Source organism: Crocodylus porosus, unplaced genomic scaffold, assembly GCF_001723895.1.
Source record: "Crocodylus porosus isolate Cpor-Errol unplaced genomic scaffold, CroPor_comp1, whole genome shotgun sequence".
Classification (NCBI taxonomy): Eukaryota; Metazoa; Chordata; order Crocodylia; family Crocodylidae; genus Crocodylus; species Crocodylus porosus.
The window spans coordinates 9,284,907-9,304,437 of NW_017728907.1; the positions used below are offsets into that span (position 1 = coordinate 9,284,907).

The window sequence follows — 19,531 nt, forward strand, 5'->3', positions numbered from 1 at the left end:
CTTGCATGGTGCATCGTTAATAATAAAGTGTCCAAAATGGGCCATCATTTTGAAGGCAGCTAATTGATGTGGCATATGAAAAACCCAAGTCACTCTCAGAGAGTCTTAACCCACTTTTGGTTTGCCTGTTTTCTTTTTCTAATATACATTTCTATAAATACAGGTTTCCCTCCCTTTATGCGAGTTCTGTATGTGTGAATTTGCTCTTATGGATGACCCTTTTTATGCCACAAATTAGTTATAGGCGAGGTAAATTCAGGTCTTCTGCAATTGGTGTGGTGGAAGCCTGCAGTCAGTTGCTTTGTGCGGTGCACTGGGCTAGTGAATGCACCAAAATGTAGTCTCCTGTGCAGATCTGTGCTCCTTGCTCCTTGTCTGCAACATGTTTCTGTAGTTGCCGTCCCCATTATGGTAGTGCCCTGTGCTTGTGTGTGCTGTCTGCTGTTGGTGAGTACCAAAATTGTCTTGTAAAAGTGGTAGAAATAGTTCTGGGGGTCAGTACAGTCGAGGTCTTGGAACTCACCTCTATTTGTTACATTATAAAGTGGGTTCCCTTTACGCGAATTCGAGTTATGCACCGTTTTCCAGGAACGCATGTACAGCATAAAGAAAGGGAAACCTGTCTATAGAAATAAATAGACACACACACACGCATATACATGTATGTATACACACAGCCCCACTTAATGCTGTTTCAGTTAGCGCTGTTTTGCTGTAATGCTCATTTTACCTTGATACCCAATTCCACTTAGCACTCAGCGAGTTTTGCTGTAACACTCACGGGCATCGTACAGCTGGTCACAGGGATTGTGCATTAGGGCCACAGCACAGTGGCGGCATGCAGCCATCTGCAATTTAGCACCAATTTGCTTGTATTGCCATCTTGGTTCATCAAAAACTTGTGTGCCTTGCATTTAGCTATTAATTTTGACCTTTGGAATCAATCATCGTGAGTCAGAAACGTTCAACTGACTCCAACTGCAAGTGCTGAGAAAAAGCAGCATAAAAGCTTAATGCTGGAGCTTATATTGGATGTCCTGAAGCAAACTGAAGCAGGCAAATGCCAGAATGAGGTCTGTAGACCATTGGATTTGGCTTTGGATTAGAATGCTTGAATCAGATCATAGAAAATTAGGGTTGGAAGGGACTTCAGGAGCTCATCTCGTCCATCTAGATGTTTGAATTAGATGTCCAAACTGAGTGATTTATATACTAGTAGTGGGGAGCCACTAATGAATTATATTTATATACATTAATTCTTATCAGAAAATTGGTTTTGCTTAACGCCATTCCACTTAACACTTGGATTTCGGGAACCAGTTAAGACTGCTAAGCAGGTGCTGCCTGTATGTAGGTGTATGTGTATATGTACACACGCACACAGACACACACTGTACCTCTAACAACCCATCAAATGACCATTGTGGTTCACTTCACAGACCGCACTTTACCAGTTCACCTATTTTACTCCCATTACAATGTTAGCACCACGCACCCATGCATCGATTGCCATTCAGCACTTCCTTATGACTGCGTGCCTCAAAATAAAGCAATATTTCAACTTTCATGACCCAATTCTCAATCGCTCATTGGCGAGTTATAATGAGCAATACAGGAAACCCTCTTTATTTGCCGGTTCAGCATTTGCAGTTTCAAATACTCGCGAATGCCAAGCCCACATTTTAAATACACTTTATGCACTTAGAGGAGCTCCTTTGGAGCTCTGCACTTGCTGCCGCTGGGTTCCCACCTTTGCCACTAGAGCTGTGCCCCCTGTCCCCCCAGCCACCGGGGGTGCTGCGTTCATGAACACAGTGCCTTATTCATGGATTTTGCCATTCATGGGGAATACGAGAACGTATCCCCTAACTATGGCGAAGGTCACCTGCATAAAGTAGATAAGGATGATTTGCATAATTATTTGCATACATATTTGTATTTTCTTCAGCGTACAGTAGTTTGCATCATATACGATACTTTTGAGCTTCCAATATGATAATTTAATATTTAAGACCTGGCAACACTGCATTGTAGAGACTAACGGGGTGGTTAGGCAGGGGGCGCACTGGGCAAGGCTTCTTAGCTGTAGGGTTTGGGTCAAGCTATGCAAGCTGCCCCAATGTAGGGCAACCTCCCCTGACAGCCTGCTCCTGCCAGGCATGTGGTAAAGACCCTGGCTACGCGTTACATGCATTGTGCAGATGACTCGCTCAGTCAGTTGATACCAGCCACACATGCAATGTAACAATTGCACCATTAACCAGTGAATTGCGCAATAAAAATGAGTGTTCAGCTATAAAAAGAGCCAACCAGCTTGAAAGTGCTTGAAAATGTATAACCCCCATCTCCTCCCATAGCTGGAATTTATCCAGCCTAAATTGAGTGTGTAGCAGGGCCCTTAGAAACACCTGAGTAAGTGGCACTCTGTTCCAGAGACCAAGCAGGCCACTGGGTAAGTGTGTTGTGAGCACTTCTCTAATGGAGATGCATGGGCTGAACTGAACTGGGCTCTTGAGCCGTGTCCAGATGGGCACGGATGTGCAGTATGTGGTGCCACAGACCCATCTTCGGCACTACATGCCGTATATGCAACTGTATCCTGCACTGATGCTTTGCAGTACTACACCTGGAAATCCTGTGGTCCAAAAAACCCACACTAAAAAGCCCATGGTGGTGCATGTGGCAGCAGTGTGTTTCACCCAAAAAAGGAACCTGGAAGGCTAGAGCCATGATCTGGCTGCTGGCCCGGCTCTCTGCTGCAGGAGCGCTGCAGCTCATTAAGGCCTCCATGACCCACCCAGGTAAGGCTACTGAGGCCCGCAATTGTGCTGGCTCCAGAGCACACATGGCATGAGTGTTCCCCAGGGACAAGCAGCAGCAGCACAAAATGTGCTGCTGCTATTTCTCCCTGGGAAAGTACACGTTCCTGCACATTTGGACGCGCCCTCCTGGGTAATGGCTCAAATGTCTCCAGAAGATGGAGCACAGAGCACAAAGCAGTAACTGGGAGGGTTTATCTGCTCCACTAATCACAGTGGTGTAATAGAAGTAGGAGTCACCAGATGGCGCTTTACACATTCTGATAAACAACTGCATCAAAGCAGATTCTGAAAAGAATCACATTAGGAAAGCTGTCAGTTTTTATTAAGAGCTGGCTCTGTCAAATTAGAACTTCACAAGTGAGCAGTAAGTTTTGGCATCTGCTTTTTCGGGGTATCTTTTTTTATTTTGTTCAAATTGGACATTCATACTGAATCACTGATTGCTTCTTAAACCAGTAGGTGTAACCAGAAAGTTAGTTCGTCCTGCGTAGGCTCTATGGAATCACTGTGCATGGCAGATAAGAATCTGCCCGTAAAAGATAAAAGATATATCTATGTACATAAAGAAAATATTACATGGTGACAAAACCCCATTGGAAACTGCTAATCAAAGTACACACATATGAAAAACAGAGCAATCCTTGTTATGCCGGATTGCACAATATATTATGAGCGGTATTTCCATTTTGACACAGAGGGCAGAGTTTAGATTACGAATTAGATTGGTGCAACCTACTCTGTCAACTACATTGTTTATTGCAATAGTAATTTGCATTGTCTTTTTCTAATTCTTCATAATAACTAAACTATCAGTATGTGAATTATTCTGCCTACTTAGATGGTATGGTAATAGAAGTAATTTGAGACTCGTACACTTGCTTCAGCCTGAATGTATTCTTTCAAGCATTCATTCTACAGTAGCAATCACAGAGAAAGTGTTCTGAGTCTTGGACACAATGCACACATCACAAAAATACAATAAAATATTAAAAATCAAATGCCACAAAAATGTGAGAGAAGAAATAACTTACTTGTTAATATCCAAAACATACCATTTCAACAAGAATAACCAAACTTCAAGCAAACATCACTATCACATATTTACTAAATTGCATACGCCAAAATTCATGCGATTAATATCTTCCTGTTATCAGATGTTTTGACCTTACTGAAATTAAAGAGTTGAAATGATGGTGGATTTCCTCTGGCAGGGTTTATTTGTCTCTCTCATCACTGCAAATTATGTTTTTATTTTTTTCTTCAAGTCTAAGTAGACTGGGAACCTGTCATTGTTTCTATGTTTTAAAAGTAAAAGTAAAGGTAGCATTTTCTGTGCTGATGTGCAAGAACTATTAATGTGTGTTATAACCAAAAATATACCCATAATATAGTATGAGTTATATTAAAACAGTGTAACATATACATATGCTAAAACATCATAATGAAATGAATTATATCATCTACTAAAAACACAGCAGCCTCAGAACTACAGTACAGTAACTGTTTATTCAACACGCTGTTTAGCAGGTGAATGATTTAAAGACAATTTTAAGTAGGCAAAATGTAATTGCCCAAATTGGAATCTGATACGGTCAACAGAGTTAACTGATTGATTCTTGCGAACAAGAACGACGACAAAACCTGCAGTGGAAACTTTAGTCCCACGGTAGTTGGGACCTTCTTTTCTCTATATTATAAAAAAGAGCCCTTTTTGCAGCAACCACCTCTATGTTCCATATGTATATTTGCCAGTATCACATATCAAGAATTAAGAGGGCTACATGTACATTTTCAGGTAAGTTGTCACCTTTATGCAAAATATTACTTTATCGAGGCACACAATCAAATGCATGACTTGAAAAAAGAAACTCACTTTAATGATACATTAGTCCAGTGATTCTCAGCCAGGGTGCCATGGTACTCAGGAGCGCCATGCTGTTAGAAATGCACAGCTTGCATCTTGCTCCTAATAAAAAAGAAATACTCTCCAAGGCTCCTCTCCCCTATCCTCCTTAGACTTTCTCATGCTAATTACAAAAACTGGAATTTAACTGCATGGCCTTAGGGTATAAACTTTTGAACTCTTGTAGCATTGAGCATGCTTAATGAGCTGTTGCATATTTACCTCTCCGCCCTGCATACTCAAATAACTAATTATAATATACATGCGATGTATGTAATGATGTAACTACATGTATGTTTGTATGAAATAAAAGTAGGCTGCAAGAATTCCTGTGTCTGCACACGTGCCCAGGAGAAAGAAGATAAATTTCTCTTGCAAACGCAATTAGTTTGCCAGAGGTGATTTGAGCTTCAAAACTCCACTCTCTAACCTTTGTTTACAAACAAATACATCCTTTTGTGCCGACTGATGTCTGTGTGTCTGTGATCTCTACGTTGCCTCCAGGAAAACAAACCACCTTTGTGCAACAATGCGATCCTTTCAAAGGCATAGCAGGGTGCCACACAATATCAGCACTGTTAGGTGTGTAAAGGGGGCTGGGTGGCATAGTTGTTAAGGCACGGACACAGTTGACAGTACAGTGGTTGCAAATTCAAGGCGACAGCAGAAGCATTCTTAGCACAGCCTGTCAGGCTCAACAAACATGTAAATTCATGCAGAAGCCCAGACACGAGTCACAAGATAAAAAAAAGATTTCCAATAGGAAACTATAGTGTTAAAATTTTGACCTGCTGTAATCTTTCTGAGTTCTTTGCAACAGAATTTCTCTTTTTCCATAGCAAAAATAAATAACAGTGAAAATTAAGGGCTGGTAATTTTCAGGTGCGTCTTAAGTCTAACAAGAGGTGAATTTCAAAAGGTTAAGAACTGCTGCTTAAGGTCTGATTTCTTTAAATAAGCAATGCTTGTCCCTAAATCATCCACTATAGCAATTTGAGGTTCAAAGAAAACTTACCATTCATTGTTTTGTTTTTGAAAAAAACAACAAATAAAAACTATAGAAATAGGAGGTTATAAAGTAGATTCCTGCAATTTGTGTATACAACGATGTTACAAAGCTATCAACTTGGACAACTTATTACTAAGTCAAGGTCTGTTGACAGATTTTAGAACAGGACTATTTTCATGTAGTATTAGTAGATATATCAGTAGATACTTAATTCTTATCAATTTTATCACAAGGAACAGGATCAAACCATATTTCATATTAAATCCCTTAGTCTGAAAGGGCTTTTTCAGTCATGCCTCTATTTTTATGTTTCATCTCTTCTGCATGAATGCCAGTACCTTTATTCCTCTGCTTAGACTGTAGATAATGTTTTGCTGCTAATAAGTTGGGCCAACAGCCAATAAAATCATATTTGTTGCAAGATGATGTCTTTAGGACACAAATACAAACAGAATAATTTCCAGCCAAAAATTAAACTAGAACCTTTATGTATATTTTTAAAATATCATAATTCTCTGAACTTGGCATTTAGATAAAAGAACCTGTAAATACTTTCAGTACGGAATAAATGATCTCTATTAAGAAAGTATCTTGCCAAGTACTGCATATAGTATTATGTTGTTTTAACTCTATTCTATGAACATTACATAGTTGTATAGTCTAGCATGTCATGTTCATGATATGTAAAATTAATATGTATATTACTTCTAATGTTTATAATCACTAAATATCACACTGAGAGTGCAGTATCTTATGATTTTTTATAAACACTAGCATACTGGAAAATATTATTAATTTGTTTTGGGAAACTGAGAACAAGATAATATAAATAATTCAGTTATCATATTTCAGCTAAAAGAATTCTAGGATCACTGACCAGTTTGCTGAGGATGATTAAGAAGCTGGGCCACTAAGTTTAGAGAGGTCATGGAAGTCTGCTGAACTAATTTGATTCTAATATACAGCCAGACTGGCAGGCTCAGAGTGTTTGTAAAAATATGAATATCTTTTGTTAGAAAAGAGATCCGAAATGTATAGATAAAGTGTGCACATATTACAAAACAGCACACATTGGCTGTCTACACATATTCAAATGATCTAGGTTTGTTTTCCTATTAGAAACACCTATGTAGAAACGCCTGAACAGCAAAAATCTTCCAGTGCTGAAGGTATGCAGTCAGCAGGCCCGTGTGCACACAACACAGTGTGCTCTGCAGACTCTCTCAGTCTGGCCTGCTGCTACTCCTGCCACCAGCAAGCCCCAGTGCTGAGGTGAGATCAGCTCAGAGATGAAGAAGAGCTAGAAGAATCCAGGCAAGACAGTGGAAAGCACTCGGAGGAGTTCACCGCCATGGCACTGTCTCCTTCTGTCAGAATTACATACCTAATACTGGACAACCCAATTCTGAAAACACTCTTGGGTTCCTAACTGATGCTAAGCCAGGGTGGGATATTATTTGGTCCTGTGGGCCACATAGGCAGTTTTAGGAAGCTGTTGCAAGCCAGTTTGCACCCCTCCCACACAACAGCTCTCCAAACCCAGAGCCCATGTCCTCTGTGGCTCCTCCTCACTGCCAACAGCAGCAGCTGCATGCAGAACCCCGGCCCCAGTCTGCCCCACACCCACTCTGGACTCACCCCAGCCAAAGTGGACCAACTTGGGACCAGCTGGGACTCACACACACAGCCCTGATCCCGACTTACCCCACGCACACTCTGAATCAGCCTGCCCATGATGAGCAGTAGCAGCAGCAGCAGCAGCAGGCAGGCAGAAGCTGCTGCTCGGTTCAGGGGGAAAGCGGCCACCTCCCCTTCACTGCTGTTGGGCCCTTCTTGCGGCTGGCTGGAGCCTGCACCCAGGCTGCTCTGAAGCTCCTGTGTTGCTACTGCTGCCTTGCTGGGTGCCCTAGAGGCAGTGCCAGCGGTGGTGCTGACGGTAGGAGAGGAGCCGCAGGACAGCCTGGGAACAGGCTCCCGGTGGCTGCAGCAAGAAGGGCCTGGCATCAGTGAGGGGGAGATGGCCGCTCTTCCCCCATGCGCACCAGTATCTTCTGCCTGGCCACCACTGCAGCAGCTCATGATGCGCAGGTGGGTCCAGAGCAGGCACGGGGTGGCCCCTAAGTCAGGCCTCTGCGTTTGGGTCCCACAACCCTGTTTGCGCTGGTCAGGGCAGGTCTGGAGCAGATGCGAACCTGGCCCAGACTGGGACTGTGCACCTAGGACCCCGCCAATATCCATGGGGCTGCAGCTGGAAGGAGCTACTGCCCCCTGGGCTGCCTAGAAATGGAGCCCAGCTGTGGAGCCACCCCAACCTCGCTGTGCACCTGGGAGTGGCGTGATGCACGACGGGCTGGATGGCACTTGGGATAAAGTCCCTTTGGACTGGATCCGGGCCGTGGGCCATATTTTTCCTACCCCTGTGCTAAGCCCCCATGTGTTATGTTCTCCCACCAGTCAGGCCTTTTGACATGGTCTTCCAAAATGTGGGCCAAAGTCCACCAAGTAGACTATAAGCCCCCCTGCACACGGGGGTGGGGCACATCACTGATCACTTGGGACAACAAAAAGACAAAATAGGGAAGGGAGTGAAAAATCAGAGGTTTAAAATGAGTGCACTGGGTGCTGAGTAGAAGACACGGGACAGTGCCCACTGACCCTCGAGTAAGTCCGAGGAGTTGCCCAATGGATCTGCCCGGAGCCGCGGTTTTGCGTAGCGGGTGCACAGCAGTGGGAGTGCACCCCCTGACAGGCAGCGATCCCTGTTTAGGCGTCAGGAAGCGAGGCAGGTGGGAGCGGAGCCGCCCCCACCAAGCGGCAGCGAGCGCGGTCGGTGCAGGCAGCGCCCAGGGCAGCCCGCGCTCCGGTGGGTCCTGCATTCTGGAGCGGACCGCGGTGAGGACTGCCCCGGGGCGGGGCGGGGCGGGGCGCTCGGCCTCTCCCACAGGCGGAGCCATGGCTTTGCGCGCGGCCGCCCTGCTGAAGTCAGTGCGGCGCGGGGGGACCGGCTGGCTCCTGCAGCGGCGCCCGGGCCCGGAGCGTCCTCGGGCTCAGTGCACGGCCCGGCCCGGCCCGACACTTGCTCCGGGGTAAAAGGCAGCTCGTCTCGGGCTTCATTCCGGCTGCTCCCACGGGCCCCGCCGGCCGCAGCGCTTCATAGTCATGGGCTTGCAAAGCAGCTGGCAGCGGGAGTCCGGACCTGCTTCTAAGAAAAAGGCCACAGATGACTCTTGCTGCTGTTTGCATCTGCTTGGGGTGTGGCCATGGGGTGCCTGGGCTCCTGGTGTGCGCCGGTTGGGGGTGCCCATGGGTGGGCCGAGGACTCCTGCGGTGTGCCTGTGGGCATGCCAAGGCTCCTGCTGGGGCCAAAGCTAGAGGCTTGTGGCTAGAGGGTCTTGCGATCACCGTATTTGGGGCCATGCTCTGACTCATATAGACATGGGCACTTTTTTTTTTTTACCTTTCTCCTTAACTGGGAGTACGACCCTCTTCCTGGGGTCTCTTTTACAGAAGCAAGATGTTGGCTGCCCTGATCCCCCCCCTGCTTTACCTGAGTTAGGTTCGGGTGTTAGCTCTGTGCTGTGTCAGGCTTGACAGTGGGCTTGTGTAGTTCACATTATGATTTGTACGGGAAGGTTTGGACAGGGATGATCCTGCCTCAGGCAGGGGGTGGAGTAGATGACCACTGGGGGTCCCTTCCAGCCCTACTTCTTTGTGACTTTATGCCTTTATGTACCCGTATGGCAAAGGAGGCTTGGAAGTGTCATTTTTTAAGGTACTCTTCTGTCATGTTTTTCCTGCTGAGCTTTGGCCGTATAGGTGTTAGTCTGCAGAAGCAAAATGATGAGGCATGGCTGGGTGTGTGGGGTCCGATGGGAAAGCTGTCACTCTTCTGAAATCCTGGGGCACATGCAGTATGTTTTAGTGTTTTCTGGAATGTTACTACCGTTAGATGTGGCAAGTTTTTTTAACATTGCAGTATACATTGATTGCAGCTAGGGCCATAGCTGACCTTTTATAAAAGTCCCAAACAGGTTCACTCCTTTATTTTGCTCGCTTTGCAAGTACATAAACCTGAGCGCTAGACCAGCCGAAAGAGCACAGATTAAGAGTCTGTGTCCCAAATAGTTTATAGTCTTGAGCCAGACTTCAGAAATTAGCATGCAGATTTTAATGGGAGGGGGCGGGGGCATATTAGAAAATGTTGATTTGACACCAGTCGTTAGTACCCTGTTAATATAACTTGTGAACCATAAAAATGAGTGGCTTTATTTAGAGCGTTTAAATGCTTAGTCTTTTTTTTTTTTTCCCCTCAGAATGGAGAATAGCCCTCCTACTTCCACACGATTGTCTAATGATGCTACTTTGAACCAGATCCAGGTAAACTGAGGAGCTAAATATTTGTTATTTAGCAAGGAGAATTCTTTCTGGCATGTAGGAAAAAAATCTGCTTGTGTAAGTTAATAACTGCCCTTTTTTTAATCAATTGAAGAATTGTTTTTAATATGTCTCCATATTGAATATTCATAAACTTAGTACATAATGTAGATTGCATTGCTGAACCCCCATCCTGTATTTTGATGACTTCGGCTGTGTTCTCAATCCTAAGTATTTTAAATTCAGCACTGGCATAAACATTAAATAATATTATCTTGGGTATTAATCCCTTATGGTCAAGAGAATTAAAAGTAGGAGACTTCCACTGCTTCAGCTGTGGAGTCCAGCTGGCAGCTGGAGTCAGGAGACAGAATGTACCTTATGCTTGCTGCCTTGGTTTTCTTAGACGTACAGATTTTGGTGCTGGGGTTTGTCAAGTTTGTACTAGGGTGCCTGCTATACCTCCTGGCCATCATGGAGGGGTTATTTCATCTTATCAGTATCTACGTATTTGAAGACGCACATGAATCCAAGATGAGTTCTGCAATGCTGTTTGCTGGGAAAGCTTCAGCAGCGTTCTTCCCCTTTCCATCCCACTAGTTGAAAAACATCCGTGAGAAGTAAAAATGCATGGTATTGTGTAACCATGTGCATTTAAAGGAAAATGGCTCCTATCCTAGAATTCTTGGAACACATAAGATGGAAGTTACTGATCTCTATAATTTGTTGCCTTAAGTGAACAATAAAACTTCTAACTATCTTTAAGAAAGTGTTGATTGTTAATTAGTGATTATTTAAAAAACAGTTAATTGACTCAAACTTTTTTTTAAATATACAGGAAACTATTTCAGACAACTGTGTGGTGATTTTCTCTAAAACAAGGTGTTCTTATTGCAAAATGGCAAAGAAGCTGTTTCAGGATATGAATGTAAATTACACAGCAGTAGAACTAGACATGCAAAGGAATGGAAGTCAGTTGCAAGATGTCCTTCAACACATGACTGGTGTCAAGACAGTGAGTATATCTTCTCTGGTATAATGAAAGCCACACACACAAACTGTACTCCATTGACTGTGATCTCACCAGAACTTGCTTACCAAGCAAGGTTAAACCTTGAAATTAGCTCCCAGTTAAACTGAGGATCTCTCATCTCTCTTCTTCTTTGTGATACTGACGTGAAACCCCATGGTAGCGTAACTTACTGTGCTGTTAGTAACACTGTCTTTTGACTGGTACTTCATAAAGACTTTTTAAGCCATAGACACACAATTAAAAACACTTGGAGCCATGACCCATTTGCAAGATTTTATTCCCACGTTTTGAGAATTTTAGTACTTGTATTCTGCTTATGTGACACATCTCTGTAATTTCTTCTGAATCGCCTTTCTCTCTGATTATTCCAAAACTATCTGCAGTGACACCATCTTTTGAAGAAAAGGGAAACATTGAAACATTGCAGGATGCTCTTTATGGAAGTTTGTTAGAAGTGCTAATGTTACAGGTTAACATGAAGTATAAGACTAGGAGTTTTGTATATTTTTCATTAGTAGGCTTAAGCATACTCTCTTCTTTTTTTGTATTAACAGGTTCCAAGAGTGTTTGTCAATGGGTCTTGTATTGGCGGTGCTACTGATACTCAGAGGCTTCACCAGGAGGGGAAGTTACTTCCACTAGTCCATCAATGTCAAATGAGAAGAACAGAAAATTCTGAACAGCCATGTAGTCTACTCTAGCTTTACTTTCAAAGGTGTCCTGTATCTAGAAGAAAAACATCTATAAAACATGTTTAGGCCCCTAACGAAGAAACCATCAGAACAGCTGAGACTCATCATGGTTGAAAATCAGGCCATTGATCTTGGAGCTTAAAGATGGACTTAAATTCCAGTTTTCAGGTGTCTAGACTTGATCATATCAAGCTTGGCCAGCTGTGTACTGGAAGAAACAGGACTTTGAAATAAAGGTTTCCTGAGTTGTAAATCCTCTTTGGCACACATTTTATGGGCATGGGTAAGTCTTCTAACTTTCTTGCTCTAGCTTCACCAAATACCATGGTAAAACCCCCAGTATATGTTAACCAGTGGTTTGTTTGTTTGTTTTTGGGTTTTTTTAATGCCAGAATTTTGAAGGTGTAAAAGACTATGTAAGCACTGAATACTAAGTAAGCTAGAAAATGTTATATCGGGGTGTCAAACTCATCTGGGCCTAGTGATCGGATCAGTGGCAGAGTTTGTTCATGGGTCAGATGGGCCAAGACAGATACCACATGTAGGCGATGCTGGACTGGCCAGGGTGGATGCTATATGGAGTAGGTGTCATGGACTGGCCAGGGCAGGTGCCATGCACGGCCCAGTCTCAGATCAGCTGGAGTAGGAGCCATGCGCAATGCAGGGGTTGATCTAGTGTGCAGTATGTGCAGCATGTAGGTCAGCTCCAAGACCCACTGACAGCACCAGGGGCCAGACAGTGAGGCTAAGTGGGCTGAATGCAGCCCACAGGCCAGATCTTTGATACCACATTGCTACACAAAGTTATGTGAAATTGGTAACAAACATAACCTGTTAAACTGGAACTGCTCATCCTCTGCAAAGCACCCATTCATTTCTATAGATTCTTACAAGATTTTGAAAGTTCCAGTAAGCTGTAGTTCAGGCTAGTTTGATACACTCTCTAGCTAGTTTTACTGTAATTGAGTTGAAATAATTTTTTTTCCAAATGTTTTGTCTAAAATCAAGTCAGTGATAATATGAGATTCTTCTGTATTTTAAATGTATCACATTGGAGACAGTAAAGGGCAGCATGCTGAAATATTACTGCACATATTAGTCCTTCCATTACTGTGTGACTTTCTTCCTTTTTAATTCCATTGTTTTTAGTGTTTGTAACATGCAGTTTTAGTCTTATTAAAGGCAATTTGATCAGCTGCAAACACGGATTTTTAGTGATGTGTATATAGTCTCAAATCAAATTGGAAACAGCTGTTTTCATATAGATTATATCCTAATCTCTAAAATATTGTACTAATGTAGATAAAGGTATAGCCTCTGGAAGCCAGCTTCCAGACATATCACAGCACAGCCAATCACACTCCAAAGAGTGTTTCCAGTCTAAGACTGGTGGCAGGGAGCAACTCCCAGTCTAATGCTGCTGATGGCAGCTCGTTTCCAGGCTTGATGAGATGCTTCTCAAGTTAGACTTCAGTGAGCAATTTCCTGTGATATATTTAAGGAGAAGGCACCAGACATTTCACATGCTTGTGCCTAAACGCTTACAAAGACAAGCCACTCTGAGTAGGAGAGACTACTGGCTCCTTAATATTCCATTCTGTTGAAGGTTTTCAAATAAATCAGTACACTAGGGAGAGAGCCTCAGATCTCCTCTGTAGGACAGTCAAGTTACGAAAGTTAAGGAGCTGTCAAGAGCATTCAATGCACTTTCTAATGTGCGTGTATAGCAAATTATTTTGTGTTACAGATTTCTAGCATGTCAGCCAAAATAAGATACTGGTGTCTCTATGGGAGTTAAACTAATGTAGTTTGGAAGCCTTATGAAGTTTTCATATATCTAAAGAGGTGCATTTCTTTAAAATTAACCATTTATCTCTATGGTTTGTAGTTACCTTTTAAAAGAAAACATTGCTAGTTATAAGTCTTACAGAAAATGTAACCTGAATTACTGATCTTAATTTCACCTTTTTTTTTTTTCTCTTTCTGAAGAAACAAACCATTCTAAATATTATCTGCAAAGAATGAAGGTAGTATTACAGGATCTCTCACCATGGTAGCTAGAATTTCATTTGCTGAAAGACAGTTATACACTATGGGGATTGTTAGACTATTCTGTATATATTCTGGCAAACGATAAGATGTTGAGTACATAGAACGGGACTGGAATGGACCTCCTCCATCCCTTAAGTCTCTTGGTATCTCAAGCAGCTATGTCACATGATCCTGTTCCTTAATGGATTAAACTGTATTTTCAAAATAGTGACGCTGCATTTCAGCTGCTCCAAGTATAGGTTTTTTCCTAACGTATATTTAAATGGTAGAGGTTTAGATAACTGCCAGATGCTCCTTTAAATCTAGAGAGGGTTCCCCACAAGGGTATTCCATCTCCAATACACTTCCTAAATCTGTATTTATAATTTGAGGTGGAGGTGGGAGGAAGACTTAAACTTCAAGACATCCTTAAAGGCAACCCATTTCTACCCCCTCTGATCCCACCCCACAGAAATGCTATTTTCTCTGTACTACAGCAAGGCCTTGTCTTTATAGTGGATGTGCTCCCTTCATTGGTTATGTTTGTTAAGTCTCTTGGGCAAAGATAAAGACATATCTCCATCCCTTAACTCCAGGGATCCAGGTTTTCTGCTTCCCATAAAAAAGGGGGGAGAAATGCTGTTCCCCCCCCCCACCCAAGAAAAACACTTTTTTCTTTTGTTGGGGGGGGGGGAGGTTCTATTTTAATAGAGAAGCATACAGATTTTTCACTTTTGAAAAGAGCTCTCCTTGAGAGTTCTAGCCTGCAAGGGGCTGGAGGGAGTGAGAGAAGGGTGGTCAGCATAGGCAATTGGTTCCTCTTGAGTCTGGGGGGCACATGCCCCCCCCCCCCAGCAGCCAGTCAGTGACCAGGGTGGGGGGCTGTCCCCCCACTGCCAACTGCACTGACGGGGGGGTGGGAGTCCCCCTTACGGCTGATCGCACCAACCGGGAGTGGACACCCAGAAGTGCTAGCAGCGCTTTTCCTGGTGCCCCCACTCCCTGGCTTGTGCTTACAGCGGGTGGGAGCACCGGTGCTCCTACCTGCCCCCTCTACCTGCCGCCTAAGCAGGGAGTGCTGGCTGTCAGGGGGTGCACAAGTGAGGCCCCTAGAAGGAGGGAGGGAGTTGGGCAGGGCTGGGGCTGCTGCCCAGCCCAGTGTGTGGGACTTGGATCCTGCAGCCAGAAAGCATGGCCCCAGGGACCAGGCGGGGAGTGGGATGGAGCCACAAGTAGCTCATTAATGGGGGTGGAGCTGGCTTCCTGCCGCTGTGTGCACTCCTGTGGGGGTGGGGGGGCAGGGGCGTGCAAATGCCACCTGGATTTGTGCTCAGGGCAGGGTGGATTGCCCACTGTGGGCTTGGGCTTCATGCCCTGCTGCCTTCCCCCTGGGGCCTCCACTGTCCAGTAGGGGGGACCCCAGTGTGGCAGGGCAGGAAGCTCCTTGCCATTAGAAGCCCCATGCCCATATGGTGAAGTACTCCCTGCCTGCCTGGCAGCAGCAGGGGCAACAGTGTGGAGTTGTATCCCTCACTGTTGCCAGGTGGGCAGGGGGTGCCTTGCATGATGGTGCAGGGCTTACAGCAGTGGCACTGAGCTTCCCCACCTGGCCCTGCTGGGTCCTGCCTGCTAGTTCCCATAGGTCTGTGGGGAGAGCAGCAGAGCAGACAGCCCAAGCCCAGTGGGCCACCTGCACCTGCCCCAGCATCCCCACCACCGTGGGCCTTGTTCCAGTTGTGCCACCTGTGGAGGAAGATATTCCAGGCCCTCCTCTGCTGCCGCTGCCTCCTACAGGTAGCAGCTGGAGCTTGGGTGCTGCGGACCCAGGTCCCTGGCTCGATAGCTGTGGTAGCTGGGAGCCCCTTCTGGAAGGGCTGGGGAGTGAGAGACCTGGACATGCATCCTGATAAACAAATGGTGTAGGGGGAGCTCTGATTTTTCCATGATAAAAAAAACCCAAATCATATACCAAACTGTATAGGTACTTAAAATTAATTTTATTATAAAGACTGAGGTACTGGTAGGCTCCCAAAGGGCTTTAAAATGATAAAAATATCAACAAAATTGTGTCCAATTGATACTCATATATAGTGGTGTTTCATCTTAATTGCATTCTTTGGGGAGTTTAAAATCAGAAAATTTGTGTTTTAAACAGAAAGCCAGGATCCCCGTCATCTCTAAATCCTCTCCACCACTGCCCTCTTTTCAGGATTCACATCAAAGGATTAAGAAAAATGAAAGAGACACTCCTTTGACTCTATGGGACAGTCTGAAGGGACAAGTGTTGAATCTCTGTGGCTCTAGTCTGTTTTCTAGCTTTGGCCTAGAAAACAACTATACACCTTCTTCTAGGTACATAAAAGGCTACTCCAGGAACAAAATTGTTTTCTTGCACAAAAATACAGTAGGAGATGTGTGTACTATGAAATTAATAAAACACCATTATGAAACTGCTGGAAAGCAAACAAAAGTGTGTGATATGCATAGTTTATTTAATCTTCATTCAAAGTCTACAGTCATAATGCAATTCACTCATTGTTTCCCTTGCAGGGAAATGTTTAAAAACCAATAATTTCAATATAACGTACATCTATGGTCAGGGTTTTGGTAATGCCAAGACCCTGCAGTATTTCAGGAAAGTTCACATGCAAACAGGAAGGTATATCCCAGAAGGGATCATTAAGTGGTTAAAGATGTACTGTTTAGAATAAAAAGCCTTTCCCTGATGGTTTACTTACTAGTTGTAGTAAAGAAGTGCCCAATGATCTTAGTGAAGGCTGTGGCCCACTGTTCTAGATGCCACAAGTCCAGTGGAAACAATTCCAACCTAACAAATTCTCTTCAGATCATAAAACAATAGGATTATCAAAAAAAATACAAAGGATTTAAACACCTGCACATTTATTCTCACCATTTTAATTTGAAAATGAAAAAAGAAAAAGAAATCAGCCTGAGTTGCCTAGTTTGCAGAACTTTTGTTTGATACACCATCTTCCATCCCCTCCACCTCCATACTCCATGAGTCCCTCAGTTTCTCAAAGGCACAGTGCATGTTTAAATGCATGTAAAGATTTAACATATTGACCTCACCTGTATTTAAAAATTATTGCAAAGTTTACTACATTTTTGCTAAGTTCCTCACTGCTGTTTACAGACACATCCATTCAGTTCAGCACACACAAATGTATCCCTCACACTAAATATTATACTAAATAAATTTTGCACAAATGCTTGATTTTTTAATTCTTTTTGTTTAAATTTCTTTATTTTTCCCCATAGATTGTGAAGACTAGTATATCTTTGTAGAATGTGAAAGAAAAACTAGTTTGCAAAGGAGTTTTTAAAGACTCCACCTTTCCTTTTGTTTCCTATAAAAAGATAAAAACCTCAAGCCTCCTCCAAAACTCCTTCAGTTCTATACTCCAAGGTTAGCAGGGCATTGTTGCTTAAGGCAAAATACCATCAATATTTCAGAAACACACTAGAGATACCAGTAAGTGCCCATATACCAAGGAAAGATGTGTTAAGGCATTTGAAGGGTTAATTATCCCATTATTACCAGAATAAGGCTTTTTCTTTCAAAGATCTTTTCTCATATAATTTTGTATTATTCTATAGAAAGTAACAGCAGCAAAAAGCGCCCATATTTTTGGATGGCATAAAGCCTGGTTATGCTCATACAATCTAAACATGATATGGCATGTATGGTGTGGTTCTTCTCTAAAAGAAGTGATTCTGTAAGCAGTGCTATAGGGTTATGTATTTCTTTATCAGTGCTTTCAAATCAGAATCAGTCAGTTTGAACTGACAGGAGCCAGCTCCATACCTACCTTACCTAGGTAAGTCAAAGCCACTGCCATTGAGACTAAAGCCTGACCAAAAAAAGTATGCGTATCTTTTAAATCGACACTAGTAGATGGTTTGTATTGTAGGGCATTTTTAAGACTACGCCAGTTTATAGGCTTGACGTTCATGGGTTATATCTACAACCTGGACTTACGAGCTGTTTTAGACACCAAGGGCCCTATTAGGACTACTGAACTTTTATCAGACTGCCCTCATTACATCCCTGAATAGTTATTTTCAGATGGCCAATTTCCTCTCAGGAGCTTGGGTAACCAACCAGCAATACTGCTTACATTTTGTTACATGTTTATGTATCTCATATTCTTTCTGTTAAAGCTTCAACCCTTCCTTGCACAAATTCTCAATTTTTGACCAAGCTGTTTTTTAAATCTTAAATCCATTTACAGATTAAACAAAGGGAACTGAAATGCTGTTAGAAAATAATGTTGTGGGGTTTTAATCCCTAAATTTTCTTTTAAGAGCTGCCCACGGGGTTTTATTCATGATTATTTCCAGAAGTTTTAAATGCTTCAAAACAGTAATGGATCCATAGATAAGGTTCTTTTCCTCATCCAGAAGCTCTTGATATTATACCAGTTTAGTATGCTTCTTTCTTCTTTTCCCCTCTCAAGACACAAGACTTTTGCTGTGATATCCTTTGTAAAATAGTAGTGCAATAAATCTAGGACCAGCGAGTGGAGACTGAGAACAACTGAAAATAATCATGTAATAGACAGCAGGAAATCAAACCAATGTATCTGGCCTACTACAAGCATCAAGATATTTTGGCTTTGGACAGGGAACCCCCCCCCCACACAATAACCTTGAACTTAACTTCAACTAACTCTTATTAACCTCTTACTCTTATGTATCTCACTGCATTGTTATAAATCTGCACTTTGTTCTGCCTTTAGGCAAACAAACAAAATGTTCCACCACTCCAAAAATGATACAGTATTAACCTCTTGGTGAAAAGACAATTCAGTAGTTTTCTCTTAAGTAATATGATTCTAATTGTGCCTTTAGTTCACATATTTTATTTACATTTTTTATATTTTAACCACTAAATTAATTACATACACACCCACACCCTACTGTGCAAGTTACCTGGATCTACTCATTCTGCAGAATATAAATTCTTAGGTACCTGGACATATTACTAAAGAAGGTAATGATAGAAATGTTGTTTTGTTCCATAGGCTGGTTGTCCCCTAAAAGAAAACTGGCCAACAAAATGAGAAGTAGTGATCCTAGGAATATATAGCTTCATTCTCCTATGCCCCCAGTTTTGAGGGTCCCAAACTATGGAAGAGGGAAGGAACTAAGTACATGTGCTGCCAGCATTTGCTTCAATTTTGCCTCTTTTGCTACAGAAATGTTGGGGTGAGCGTGGGGGAGGGAAGCGAGTTCACCTAACACCAGCCTCTCTGCATTGTTTCCCAGCTCCTACCAGAGGCATGGTGTCTGTGGATCTCAAGCAATCTCCTGGGTGGGGGAAGAAGTGGGTGGGAAACAGAGGATGACTGGCACAGGGACAGATATGCAGCCCTTTCACAGAGGCAGCTGCTGCTACATTTTGATTCTTCCACTTGAACAAAGAGAGAACGATACAAACGTAGCAAAACCATTTCAACTCTAACCTGCTTCATCTAGGGCACTGACAGACACGAATAATAAAAAAAAGAGCGTTACCAGAAGAGGAAGTATGTTTGTTTGACCCTGCTCCACAGCACTTGTATAAATCAGGTGCTTCAGTGGGGTTTTTTGGTGTTTTTATGTGAAAGCTGATTCAAGCAGCTCTTAGAGAGAAGTGCCAAAAAG

General features: G+C 43.1%; 1 protein-coding gene across 2 annotated transcripts; it reads left to right on the plus strand.

Moving 5' to 3' along the window:
• The first annotated feature begins 8,721 nt into the window (after positions 1–8,721).
• On the plus strand, positions 8,722–12,285 carry GLRX2 (glutaredoxin 2). 2 transcript variants are annotated; one of them, XM_019530712.1, is made up of 4 exons: positions 8,722–8,820; positions 10,048–10,111; positions 10,947–11,123; positions 11,696–12,285. In XM_019530712.1, exons 2-4 carry the CDS (start codon positions 10,049–10,051, stop codon positions 11,840–11,842), a joined length of 387 nt encoding a protein of 128 aa, XP_019386257.1. In that variant the 5' UTR covers positions 8,722–8,820; position 10,048; the 3' UTR covers positions 11,843–12,285. The 2 variants fall into 2 exon arrangements, with proteins under 2 accessions (XP_019386257.1, XP_019386256.1); XM_019530711.1 differs by lacking the exon at positions 8,722–8,820 and adding an exon at positions 9,385–9,506.
• The last annotated feature ends 7,246 nt before the right edge of the window (positions 12,286–19,531 follow it).